General features: G+C 42.7%; 1 protein-coding gene across 2 annotated transcripts in view; it reads left to right on the forward strand.

Moving 5' to 3' along the window:
* The first annotated feature begins 974 nt into the window (after positions 1 to 974).
* The window catches only part of YAF2 (YY1 associated factor 2), a 36,493-nt gene continuing 24,380 nt past the window's right edge, over positions 975 to 13,087 (forward strand). The window contains exons 1-2 of one of the 2 annotated variants that reach the window (XM_082310515.1): positions 975 to 1,272; positions 1,440 to 1,565. In XM_082310515.1, coding sequence (XP_082166641.1) covers positions 1,247 to 1,272; positions 1,440 to 1,565 — 152 coding nt within the window. In that variant the 5' untranslated portion in view covers positions 975 to 1,246. Of the gene's footprint in view, positions 1,273 to 1,439; positions 1,566 to 13,087 lie in introns of those variants that run through there. The other variant, XM_082310516.1, reaches the window with a different exon arrangement.

The raw sequence follows: 13,087 nt of genomic DNA on the forward strand, positions 1-13,087 counted from the left end.
TGACTGGGGCTCCTGTGCAACTAAGATAATAGAGGTTATAGTCACCGGTGTTTTGTTTAACGTCGCTACGCTGCACACGAACCACGTTGTACTTGCAAGCTTTTAAGCGCAAAAGCGCTGCGCTGCGCAGGGGTACCAGGTCACGCCACTCTCTCCTGGGTTTGTACCGGTACCCATCACGTCGGCCAGCTGCCTCAGGCTAACGGGCTGGTTTAGACCAAGGTTTCCAAGCAGAACCTCGTGTTTATTTTTTTCAGCTTTTTTTTCTTCCTGGTTCTTTCCCTGTTTCTTACTGTAAAGCACGGCCCGGAGCAATTTCTTTGGGAAGGAGAACAAGGCAATCGAGACGCTACTGCAAGCAATACCGGGCGATAACAGAAAAGCAGTTGTCCAGGGCAGAGCCCTGCAGGCCAGTTTGAAGCACCCGTACCCCCGGTCAGCCCGTCCTGCCCGGCGCCGCCTCACGCCTCCCCGCCGGGGACAGCCCCTCCGCCGGCTCCGCGGCTCCCCGGCCCCCACCGCCCGGGCCGCTCCGGCCGAGGGCTGGGCAGCGGGGCCGCCGGCTCCCCGCGGCCTGCTTCGGCCGCGGCCTCCGAGAGGGCCCCGGCCGCCGGCTCCGCCCGGGCGGGGAGCCGCGGGGCAGCTCCTCCCCGCCGGGCCCCGCGCAACTCCCACCCCCGGCCCCTTGGCCCGCCCGGCCTACCCCGGCGCCGCGGCGGCGGGCGGGAGGCCGCCATGCCCGCCGGGCCGGGCCGCCCCGGCCCCGCTCCCCGGCGGGACAATGGCCGCGGGGCGCCCGCACGCCGACCGCCGCCGGGGCCGCCCCTCGGCGCCGCCCCCCTCCCGCCGCCGCCGCCGCGCCGCCCCCCCTCAGCGGCGGGCCCGCCGCGGCTCCCGCCGCCCCGCCCCGCCCCGCCCCTCCCGCCGCCCCCAGCAGCCCCCGCGGCGCCCCGGCTCCGCCGCCGCCCGGCTCGCAGCGCCCGAGCCGCCGGCGGTTGCGAACCTGCCGCCGTGCGCGGCCCGCCGGGCGCCGCGGCCTGCGGGCGGCCGCTGGTTGGCGGCGGGGGGACACGTGAGGGAGGAGGGGGCAGCGGCAGGAGTTTCCCCGACAGCTGGAGGTTGCGGCGGCGGCTCCTCCTCCTCCCCGGGTCCCCGTTAGAGCCCGGAGACCCCCCGCGCTCCTCCTTATTGACAAACACACAAAGGGCCGCGCCGGGGCCGGGCCGGGGACGCGTCTGGAGCCGGCATGGGAGACAAGAAGAGCCCGACCAGGTAGGGGCAGCGGCGGCGGCGGCGCCTCCTTTCCCCGGGCCCTCTCCGCGGCGGCCGGGTGCGCGGAGCCGGCGGCGATGGCGGCCGGCGGGGCGCCCCCGGGGGGGAGGCGGCGGCGTGAGGGCGTCGCGCCCGGTGTTGCCCCTGGCGCGCGTGTGTCTCCGCAGGCCGAAGCGGCAGCCGAAACCCTCCTCGGACGAGGGCTACTGGGACTGCAGCGTCTGCACCTTCCGCAACAGCGCCGAGGCCTTCAAGTGCATGATGTGCGACGTGAGGAAGGGCACCTCCACACGGTGGGTCGCCGGCGGCGGCTGAGGGGGAAGCGGGGGCGGGAGGCGGCGGCGGGGGCGCCGTTGGGCGGCCTCCCGCCGCCCCGGGGTGTGAGGGAGGGCGGCTGTGACAGGAACCGGGTCACGTTCACCGGGGAGCCCCGGGCCGGGGAGATCCCCCCCCCAGGCCGGGGCTCCCCGGTGAACGTGACCCAAGCCGAGGAGCGGCGTGTGTGGAAACAGAAATAATAAATACCAGGAAGGGCATAATTGCCTGCACAGCCTAACCCCGGAGAGGCCGTGCCCCTCGCACGACGAAGAGCCATCCCCTGGGGCGTGCCTGCTAAGACACTCACCCTTTAATTTAATTTTATTTTTTTAAAACACTTTTTTTTCTACGAGTTTAACTTTGCCTCCTAAATACTCCTCCCCCCCCCCCTTTTTTTTTTTAATTATTATTTTTTTAATTCGCTTTTCACCACAGAGCATTGCCATGCAGGTTTCCAGGGCTGTAGGGGTGGATAATAACCCTTCGCTGTTTAGGGAGGAATTGTTGATTAGCTGAACTGCGCCGTATGGAAGTGCCGCCCTGTGTATCCCTGACTTCCCAGGAGGACCTTGTCTCTGTGAACCCGTCAAAGCGTGCAGTGGATTACCTGGTTCCTGTGTCTGCTAGTGTTTTCCAGTATCGTGGCCTAAACCTGCATGCTTAGGGAATGGAAGTTTTTTATAAAACCAACAGGAGTGCACTTGTAGCCGTTGCATGCTAACAGAAGAGAATATTGCTAAAGAATCCTTTGTTATGGTTATCATACCTATGGTTTAATTCCGTCAGCAAGAGAAGTTTAAGTGGCAATAAAAGTTGCAATGCCATCAAAAGCAGCAATTACATTCTAGATGTCGTTCAAAGCAGTGCTGAATATGACTTGCAACAAATGTTACATGTTTGAAATTGTGAGTGTGAGGTTGGCTCCAATTACTTGACAAAAAAGATTCACCTTTATTTCTGGAGTTGATTTCCTAGACTTCTGAAAACCGGAATGAATGTTGAAAGGACTCCTCATAACTTCAGTTTTGAATGCTAGTTGATTTCTTTAATTTTTTTTTTTTTTTTTTAACCAAGGAAATCAGTGAGGTAAATGCACCGAGAGGAATTGCATCTGTCACATATCGTGTGCTTTCCAGTTATAACAATGGTATTGTGTTTATATCACAGATAGATGTGTACAGATTGGTAATGTTCAGCAAAATAATACTGCTGGAATAATGCAAAATCTTTAAAACAGCATTAATAAAGCCTCTTTAACCTCCAGTCAGTTTGACAGGCAAAGTCGGTTTAAAATTATGTTTTGTTGCATTGGAAATTCAGTTTCATATAAGCACTAAAACTTAAAAAAAACAACCCAAAACCCACAACAAAAAAAAACCAAACAAACAGAGTGTGGAAAAAAAATAAACAGTCCTGAGAAACCAATATTATCATTGCCTTTTTTTTCCCCACTTGAATATTTCATAGTTTTTTAATACTTTAGCAACCAAATGTCTTTTTTGGGTTTTTTTTTTTTGTTTCCCCTTCCCACAGCGATCTGGTATGCAGAGCTTTAGTTGATACATTGATTTTTGTTTCTCTACTTAGACTCTGAAACAATGTGTAGCTGAATAGGTTTATGGGTTTCTTTTTCCCATAAGGTTTAAATGGGTTGCATTTTCACATGTTTGCAAAGTCCAGGATTTACACATGGCATGAGATAAATACAGGTTGAGGTTTTAGGCCAGCCAGTGTTAGGCCCCAATTCTGAAATTAGAGTTGAGCTAGTAAGTAGACCTTTGTGTCTATGGAGAGAATCATTAGGATGCCAGAGAGACACAAAAGGCCATTTGGGTGGATTTTTTTTTTCTTTTTTTTTTTTTTAGGGAGCTGGAGTCCAAGAGACCAAATTGGGGCCTTGTTAAAACATTTGCTAGTACTGCCTATACAAAAATTGCAACAAAATATTTTTCATCAATGTTGGTCAGAATAACAATACTATGGTGTTTTGATGACACTGTGAATGCTTTTTTTTTTTAAATGTCTTCCATTTTGAAGCTTAGTGTTAGGTTAAGTTGATGCCTCAGCATGGTTCTTAGTGTGCAGTGGTTCTTCAAAATTTCTACTGTCTTTTTTTTTACTGATGAGAGCTTTGTCTATAAGACACTGTAAAACACTGTTTTTTTAGTTCAGAGAAATCTGTTTCTTTGTGGTGGATGGTTTGATGTCTGCTCTGGCATGTTAAAATTCACTAAATGTGACCAGATTTGCAGATGGAAAAACAGGCAATCATAGTCAAGTTCAGTGGTTTTGAAGACCACTGGAAATTAGGTGCAAAGTTGACTAAAACAGTTGTATTCTTTATACTAATCATGTACAATTAACTTTACAGAAATATTTTCAGGTGTGGGGTAAGGTTTGTGGGTGTTTTCACTGTTGAATAATTTCTTCTCTCCCTGAAAGAATTATCTTTTATGCCAGAGGCTAGACATGGATTGTGATCTTTAACAACTGGTGGATGTTACAATTAGTGGAAATAATTCTTATGTCTTCTTGATTATATTTTAATATACTTCTGGAGTGAATTTTCAAAGCAGATTGGATCATGGAGTTAAATTAACTTTGTCCATGGCAGTATCACCCTGAATGGTTAAACTGGGCTGTGCTTGGATGGGAAATGTCCAAGAGAAATCCTGGATGCTGCAGGAAGTGGTGTCACTGATTCCCAAGGTGGCAGTTGTTTCTTTGGGTTAGTACGAAAGGAGTGCCCCAGCGTGGTGCCAGTTAGATGTGCCATGAGTCAGATGTAAAACTAAGATCTTATCTGCCAGTTGGAAATCCCTGTACCTTTTACTGCAGAACCGTTGCCAGACTTTAATTTGGTAACCTCACTGAGGATCTAAATTCTCCCTGTAGACATGGCTTTCTTATTTACTTTCTAACCTAAATTATTCTGTATTGTTGCTTGGGTACTGAGAAATTACTATGTTCCTCTTGATAGGAGACTGTACTGAATATAGTAATTTTCTATATGTGACCTTTAAAACATTTTGAAATCTTTCTAGATGAAAGATGTTGTATAAATGTAAGGAACCTAGGGCTGTAATAATCATTCCTTACTTGGACAAATCTCCTGCTGAAGTTCATTAGAAGCATGAGTAAGGAATGCTGAATAGAACCCTAACGTACTGCGTTATAGAGGGAACTGGTAACGAATTCTATATTTAGGTTGCCTAATAGTTTCCATTATAAAGAATTTGTGTGATCTCTTTGAGAAGCTCTATTGTTTGCAAAAGCCATTGAAGTTTGGCAAGAGGAAGAGTCCTTAGGCTAAATAAGTGGTTTGATTTCCTTGCCCCATTAAATTGTTTAAGTTTTGCTGAGACGTAAACACTTGAAAACCATCATTCCCCCTCTGTCGCTGGTGTTGTACAGAAAAGTAAAGTAATGGCTAGAACACTGAAAAAGCCCGGACCGGCATCACTGTAAAAGCAACAGTGGCAATGATATTATGCTGAAAACCTGGAAGGGAATTATTTAGCTCCTGGGGCGGTTATAGTGGGGTTGCTGAGCTTGGTCTGAGTCTCACTGCTTTGCCAAAAGGAATTTGCCTCCATGGGCACACTACCATTTCTTTTTTTTCTTTCCTTTTGCCCACATGGCACTATCTGAATCAGGTGTACACCAATACTGGTTGACCTTCAAGAACTGGGCTGGATCCTTGGACAGACCTTGCTGCAGCAAGTATTTGCTCCCAGTTTGTCTGTCCTTCAATAGGTGTTTGTTTTGTTGTTTTTTTTTTTCTTGCTAGCTAATATGGTTAGTCATTGTAATGTAGACACGTTGTAAAGCTGAAGAGTCAGAGTTCCAGTGTTGCTGGGAAGAAATACACAAGAGGACTAGCATTCTCTCTAACGGGATGTACGTTTGCTACTTTCTTCTGTCTTCTAGGAGCCTGTGTTACTGCTCCATCATCTCTCTGCTCCATCTTCCTCAGATCATATTAACGCTCTTGTTATTCAGTTAGTGACAGCATCCAGATTTAAAATTACCTGTCACTTTGCTTTTCTTAATGTGGTTTTTATGCATGAGTATTGTGGTCTGGTCTGTAGTTGCAGGGTCCCGTTCTTTTTTCCATGCTATGACAAACAGCTTCCCCATTCAGTATGAAGGATGAGCATCCAGGGGAGTGTACTGAGAGCTACAGGAGGAATTGCAAATCTGGCTTTTTGAACTTCAAAATGCTTGGTGTGATACTCTGCTGTGTAAATAAAGGAAAAAAGGGAGGCAGGGGTATGTGATCAGTTTCCCCTTTCCAGAGCCGATAGCATTCTGTGATTTTTAAATTAGGAAAAAGGGCAGCATTCCAAAGGTATTTTCACTAATAGTATCCTCTTAGCTAATAATAGGAGAAGGATTGTTGTACAAAGATTTAACTACTTTATGCTTCTTATGGTTGTATTTCATTTTATTTTTTAGAACCACTTTTATTGCTTGCTTTGAATTCAGTAAAAACTTAATCTTACCTATGAATCTATGAGCCTTAGCGCACACTATTCAAGCACAAAGTATTTTTCTTTTGGCAGGGGGAAAGAAAGAGAGAGAATAAGGAGATAAGTACAAGTGTGAAGTTTGGGGGGGGGGGGGGTAGGTTGTGTTTTTTTTTTAGGTATTCCTCACTGATATACATGTTAGGCAAGCTGCCATATGCAGTATAATTTACATAAAATATCCCCCGAATTTTGTAGCCAGAATGAGAAAGTTATCTCAAGTCAGGATGAATTTCTGTAGATTTGGGATGTATGCCTCTTAACATCTTGTACTGCTGCAGTAGAGACATATATAACCAGCTGAACAGGGGCATGGCTTCTGTGTCCTGTGCTCTATTGATCTCCATTACTGAATCGTTCCTTTTCTCCCAGCCTAAGGTATGAAAAGCCAACTTTAAATCATACCAGACAGAAGAGTCTGAGGTATAAGGAACTGGGATGCCATCTTTGTATGTTTGCTTGATATTTGGTCTGTGTTCCTTGATTGTGCCTGAGAGTGTGGCCATTCAATATATGCATGTATTTTATAAGCATGTCTGACAATCTCCTAAATATGAGATACAGGTCTCTACTTGAAGCTGTCATGAGTTTGTTTTATGCTTTGAAAAGCATAAATAAAATGTTTCATTTTTTAACTTGGATATCAAGGTCATTTTTCTTCAGAAAATATGTGCAATTTGTTTAGTCATGTACCATCTGGATGTTTATAAGCACAAATCAGTTACATTTAACCAAATCTGGTATTTGTATTTCTGTTGAAATGCAGTACTGCTCAGGACAGAGAGTTGGTACTTCTCTTGTATGTCTGGTTTAACATGTCTGGTTTACAACAGCTTGTTAAGGACTCTCTCTTCTGCCTTCCAGTGTGCAGGCTCTGTGTGCACACATGCGCATGCGTGCATGTCAGGGAGAAGGTTGTGAGGGAGAAAAAGAGGAAGAACCGCCTGTCATGCTGATTTTACAAATACATGACACAAGCTTAACAGACTGAAGAGCTGTTCGTTACTTGTGGTAGTTTGGGGAAGGAAATATTTACAGGAATGAAGTGAGTGAAAAAGTCATATATAATCCGTACTCTACCAAGCTCTGTATTACAAATATTATGTTTTAGCTTAAATATTAAATTATGAAGAGGAGCATGAATAAATAGCTCTCTTTTGCTCTGTACATAGCCATCAGGTAATCTAGTCATTCTGGACTTCCAGTCTTATTTTTAAAAAGAATTTTTAAAAGTAACCTTTGGAATTATTTATGAATTTATTTAGGAATTATTTTCCCTCAAAAATGTTGTGAAACTTAAGGATTTTGCACACATCAACTTCAATGAGGTTTTGGTTTTCCATATAAAACAATGAAGTCATTTTTATTGATTGGGATGGCTCTGTTGGATGCTGTTGATAGGCGTAGCTTGTATGGGCAATAGCGAATGCAATGGGCAGCCAATCAAAAGAAGATAAAGCTTATATTTTTAGAAAGACTATATAAGTAGTTGGTTTTGGGGATTTCTTGTTTTCTTTTTGTTTTGTTTTAAGGTTAATTCTGTTGCTAAATCTTTGTAGTTTTGAACCTGACAGATATTTTAATCCATTACGCTAAGCAGCTCCTGAAAAAATGTGCTTTTTTTTTTTTAAGCATGAGATTGATATTTTTGGTTTGATGTTTGGTTGGTTTTTTTTTTTTTTTCCTGTAACTCTTCACTGATGTCTGTTATAGCTTGGGCTTTTTTTTTTTTTCCCCTTACCTTTTTTAATGCAATCTGCTCAGAACAAAACAAAAACTGTTTCATTTGATACCGGGCTAAGACCTGGTAGGGCCTGTTTGATCCAACTTTGATAGTTGATTTAAACCTAGTTTAGTTGTTTCTTTTTGCATCATATTGAAAATAGTAGTTATATCAGCAGTCATCTTTGGCCAGAAATTTAGGTAGCTGTCATTGTGACTTGGCCTTCTATGTGTATATGCCTTATGTAATTAAAGAAACAAACATGGAACAGAAAGAAACCTATCACTTTCTATAAACTTTCTCTCGTCCCTTCCTATGATAACTAATGATGTCAGAGCCGTTGAAAAGGAAGAAAAACTTTGTAGCCCTCTGTTTCCAAGATCTCACATCTGATCGTGGATTTAGGAGTATGCTCTCTAGAAGGTCAACTTTGTTAATGGCTTGTTCAGCTGAATTGTACCAAAGCCAAGCAAAATAGATTAGCATTTGTTTTCCACAGTTACCAAAGTAGTAAAAGCTTTGAATACATCTGGGTTCATTATAAGGATGGTTCTAAGAAGGCTAACATGTCTCTTTTGGCTTATCCATGTTGCCCTAGGAACTCAGAATGGAAAAGGTCTTCAGCGAGTTAGACCCTCTCCCATATTGAAAGAGGATCAGTAAATCTGGGCAACTTCTAACATAATCTTTGTTCTAACAACTCTCCAGTGAAGGATACTGTCACCCCTTTAGACAGGTTATTTATAGTGCTTTTTACCCTTGATGTTTTTCCAGATATCTAACCTTTCTGTTCAGTAAGGTGAGTTGATTTATACTCCCCCTATCCCCAGTGGATTACCCACTACATTTGTAGTTCTTTGGTTATTGGGTTATGATTTCCATGTTCAACCGTTTTCTCTAAGTCTTTCTTACAGAAACAAAATTTCAGCAGCTGTTTCTTATATGTGACAGTTTTCTTCAGTTTATATAATGATTCTTTATTCTTCACTCTTCAGTTGAACCACCTGTTTCTTACAGTAGTAGCCTAGAATGAGGACGTACCTTCAGCTGAGTCATTTCTAGTGTAAGGTTTAGTGGGACTGTGCCTTTCCAAAATCCTGCTAAATTATGATGTCTGATGTTGGTACTTCCCTGAATGAGGATTTTCCTTTTGTGCAGTAGTGTTGTGATGTAGGCTTCTCTGTGCTTTGCGATCTACTTGATCCAGTACAGTCTGGTGTCCTTTTGTGTCCCATTGTTACTTAAGTAGGTCTTTTTTTATGCAGTTGTGGCGGCTGTGGTGCTTTATGCTGTCTGTCTTGAATTTCATCGTTTTGATTTTTGGGTCATCTTAACTCAGCATGGACTTGGCAGATAGTTCTCACCACCTTTCAGCTTGGTGCTGTTTGCTTGTTCTATTCCTTATTCCTTTGTCCAAAGCATGATTAAGAATATTAAATATTATACCTGTAGAACCTCACTGTAAATGCTATCCTACATCTACAGCTGGTGGTTGAGAACTATTAAAAACAAACAAACAGACCCTAATTTTGAACTTCAGTCTGCACAACTTTGTCCCAATCATAGTCTAGCTTGAGTGGGAGAATCTATTTTTGATTGTGTCCCAAGACTTGGGATGTGTATTGCTTTTCTCCTAGTCACTAGGACAATTAGTCCATTAAAGAGAGAAACTAGACTGTGTCAAGCCTATTGGCATTATCCTGTAATGCTCCCAATTGTTAAATAATTTTGTTCTAGTATCTTTCTGAAATTTGAGTTAGGCTGAGTCATCTACTACTTCCTGCGTTTTTATTTACCCATCTTGTGATTTCTCTTCTCTTTTCTTTTTTTTTTTTCTTTTTCTTTTCTGCAGTACTTGATGACTTCTTCCATCTTCCTGTAGTTCTCTAAACAATATGTTTCCAAGGGTGAATGTCATTAGATGCTGTTGACTGCCATATATAACATTCAGTAGCCTGGTCTGTTTCTTATTCTAGCTTGTACTCATATCCCCTTGTTTAATTTGGTTATATGGAATTAAACTTCTGTGTGGAGACTGAAGCAAAGAAGCCTTTATGCCATCTGGTATTTGCTTTCTTTCCATGTTTGATAATGGATATACTTCTTTCTTTCTATTTCCATGATTAAGTACTTTTCCTTTGGGGCATAAGTAGTACGTGTTTCAATGTGTGTAGCCTTTTTTTTTTTTTTTTTTTTTTTTAAGTGGAAATGGCATCTTTGTTTTTAGTGCCACCAGTGGTATTCTTGCTCACTGTGTCTTTTGTAGGGAAAAGAATTGGCTGTCCTAGTCTAAAAGCTACTGGGATTTGAATAAACACCTGCAGTAAGATTGAGTATGTTAAAAGAGAAGTCTAGCTGGTAAGAAGAAAGCTCTTCTATCGCCTGTAGAGTCATGAGAAGTTGCATTTTCTGGCCCATGACTTTTTATAACGTTTTTTCCTTCACTGTTGTGACAGCCCGCTATGCCTCTTCCTGTTTAAAACTTGATACAAGTGTCTGTACTTTTCATCTTGAAAGTCAGGTTAGGACAGTATGCTTTGCAGAAAGTTTTCTCATAGTATCAAATGATGTCTTGTCTTGTTGCCTGATACAGTCAGCTACAAAATACTTTCAAAGTAGGCTAGTGGAACAAAATATTAAGCGTTCATTTGCTATGCTTTCATGCAGTAGTTTATCCTGGTTTAAGTAGGACAGAGAGATCCTGAGGATTGTCTGTTCTCTCTGAAGTGCATTCCACTGGTATGTGGTACGTTGATGTAGAGCAGGCTTGAACTTGGAGAGTTCAGCTGCAGAATGTTGTTGGTAGGCTTTCGGCTGGCAAACTTTCCATCAGAAGTCAGATTGAAGACTACAAGATATAACCTTGAGGTCTGCTACAAGTTTTTTCTTGTTTTCTTAGGAGTTGAGGGGGGAGAGGAAATGAAAACTGAAAATTTTCCCATTCTAACTTACTGGAAGTTTGGGACTTATCTTTAAACTTTTCCATAATGCTTTCCATAATACTTTATCTGAACTGCACAGTTCAAATGACAGTGCTTAGTAGAAAAAAATGTGTGAATGAGTGGGGGGTTAAAATTTATTTTAAAAATAGAGTTCCTAACTCTAAAAGCTGAAAAATGTTGGTTTGACACATTCAGGGAAAGGAAAGTTGTTTCTTACAGATATCATTGAATTCTGTGATTAAGGTCATGAACTAGAAGTTCTGTAATTGAATAAGAAGGGAAAAAGAAAAGATGAGGACTGATGATTATGTGGCGTCTTTTTCTATTAATATACATCTTTCCTGAAGAGCATTATGGAGACTTGATTTTTTTCAGGGCAAGTGTGTAGTCTTTTCCCCTACTTAAGGTGGACATCTTTGTGGGGCTGGCTCTGAATGGAGGAAATTTCTAGAATGCTGCAACCTTCTGGGAAGATCACACTCGCAATGCAGAAGCAAGCTCCTTCCTGTTTGGTCACAAAACTGGCTGTGCCAAGTACTCACCTTGTTTTGTGCAACAATAACTGTGCTGCTGCATCAGTATGAACCTCATGTTTTGCGTGTGTTTTTTTGCATAGGTGCAAGAAGCATCACAGTTTCTGCAGGAAGGGGACAGAGGAGCAGCCTGGAGGATCCAATCCTTTGTGGGATTGGAAGTTGGGAGAGGTCACTTCCCCATGAATCCCAAGGATCTAGGGGTCTAAAAGACTGTAACTGCTGCCTTCTCTGCAGACTCCCACATACTGCCTCCCCAGGGAATGTTGTTAAGGAAATCGAGCTTCCTGGCCCCTGCTCATGGGTAGCACATTGACATCTAGGAAACACAAATTGGTTGATACCCCTCTGTTTCTCAAACAGGATATTTTCAATATAGCTGTCACTTATGCCAAGATTCGGTGAACCACAGTTTGTGGCATATGGGGAAGAATTTCTAACAACAGTGTGCGAGAGGTTGAAACCTTAAAACTGGTTGTTGGAAAAGTAGTATTTGATGGCTGCTTTAAAAACTATCCGTGAAGATGAATTTGGGCTTTCTAAAGGTCCTGATATGGATATTTCTTCTTAGGGCAGGCTATTGTGCAGTGTACCAGTTGTCTTCAGGAGACTTGCTGGCCTCATCTGTTAAATGTCATCTGGAAAATAGGGCATTCCCTTTAAGGGAATGATTAAATAGGGACACTGCCTCAAGGGGTAGTTTTCTGCACATTTATACAGTGACTGATAAAACCATATGGGTCTTGTAAGTCTATTCTAATTGAATCAGCTTTTATTGAAAGACAGAATTGCTAGAAATGCACTGAATGGATGAATTCCAAGTAAATGATTCATGCTGTAAAACAGCTAGGAATATGAAAGCACTGGAAATCAGAGCTGGCTGAAAGTTAGAATTCAAATATAGATGGGATGTGTAGAAATTGCATTGTTACTCTGCAATATGCATATGGATCTATATTATGTTTTCCCATACAGACCACTAGCTCCATTGTTTGCACTGGCATAATTATTCAGTTGTATTATTTGCAGAGGCAGTGTAATGTACTGTTAACACTCTAGGATATGACAGAAGTGATGATAATGAGAAAAAATAATTTTGGATAACAACATAAATTATCAATGTTGAAGATGCATTTAATCATGAACTGCTTCAATGTAGAAATAAAGACTAGTTACTCACAAGATGGCTTTGTGTGGTGATTAGCATGAGCATATTCATGTGACACGGCAAGCTAAACGTAGTTTAATCTGATAGTTTTTATTCTATGAATAGCTTAATAGAGTACTGATGACTGAGGGAGGGTGAGCTGATCTGTGTCAGAATCCAAAGACTGCTTCTCCTGCTAGTGATTTAATTTAGTTGCTAGCAACTATTGTACTTGCTTTACAAGAACTGGTAATAGGAAATTTTTTTTGCTTTTCATAATGTGACTTCAACTGCTAAAAATCAGGAGTAGTGTCATTACGTGAACTGCTAGCTTCTGTGTAGACCACAGTTAGCAAGATCTAATTGAACACAGTGTTTGCAATACTGCATAGTATACACAGTGTTCCTGATGATTTCCTGCTTGCTTTAAATAATATCGCTGATGTGCCTATGCAGAAACGAATCCTTTCTTTTTTTTCTTTCTTTTTTCCTTCCTTTTTCTTTCTTTTTTCCTTCCTTTTTCTTTCTTTCCTTCTTTTTCTCTCTCTCCTCTTCCCTCTCCTCTTCTCTATTCTTCTTTCGTATTAGGAGGTGAGTTGTGGTCTGTTCGTGCTTGATCACAA

This window comes from Platalea leucorodia (assembly GCF_965183815.1).
Source record: "Platalea leucorodia genome assembly, chromosome: 4".
Classification (NCBI taxonomy): domain Eukaryota; kingdom Metazoa; phylum Chordata; class Aves; order Pelecaniformes; family Threskiornithidae; genus Platalea; species Platalea leucorodia.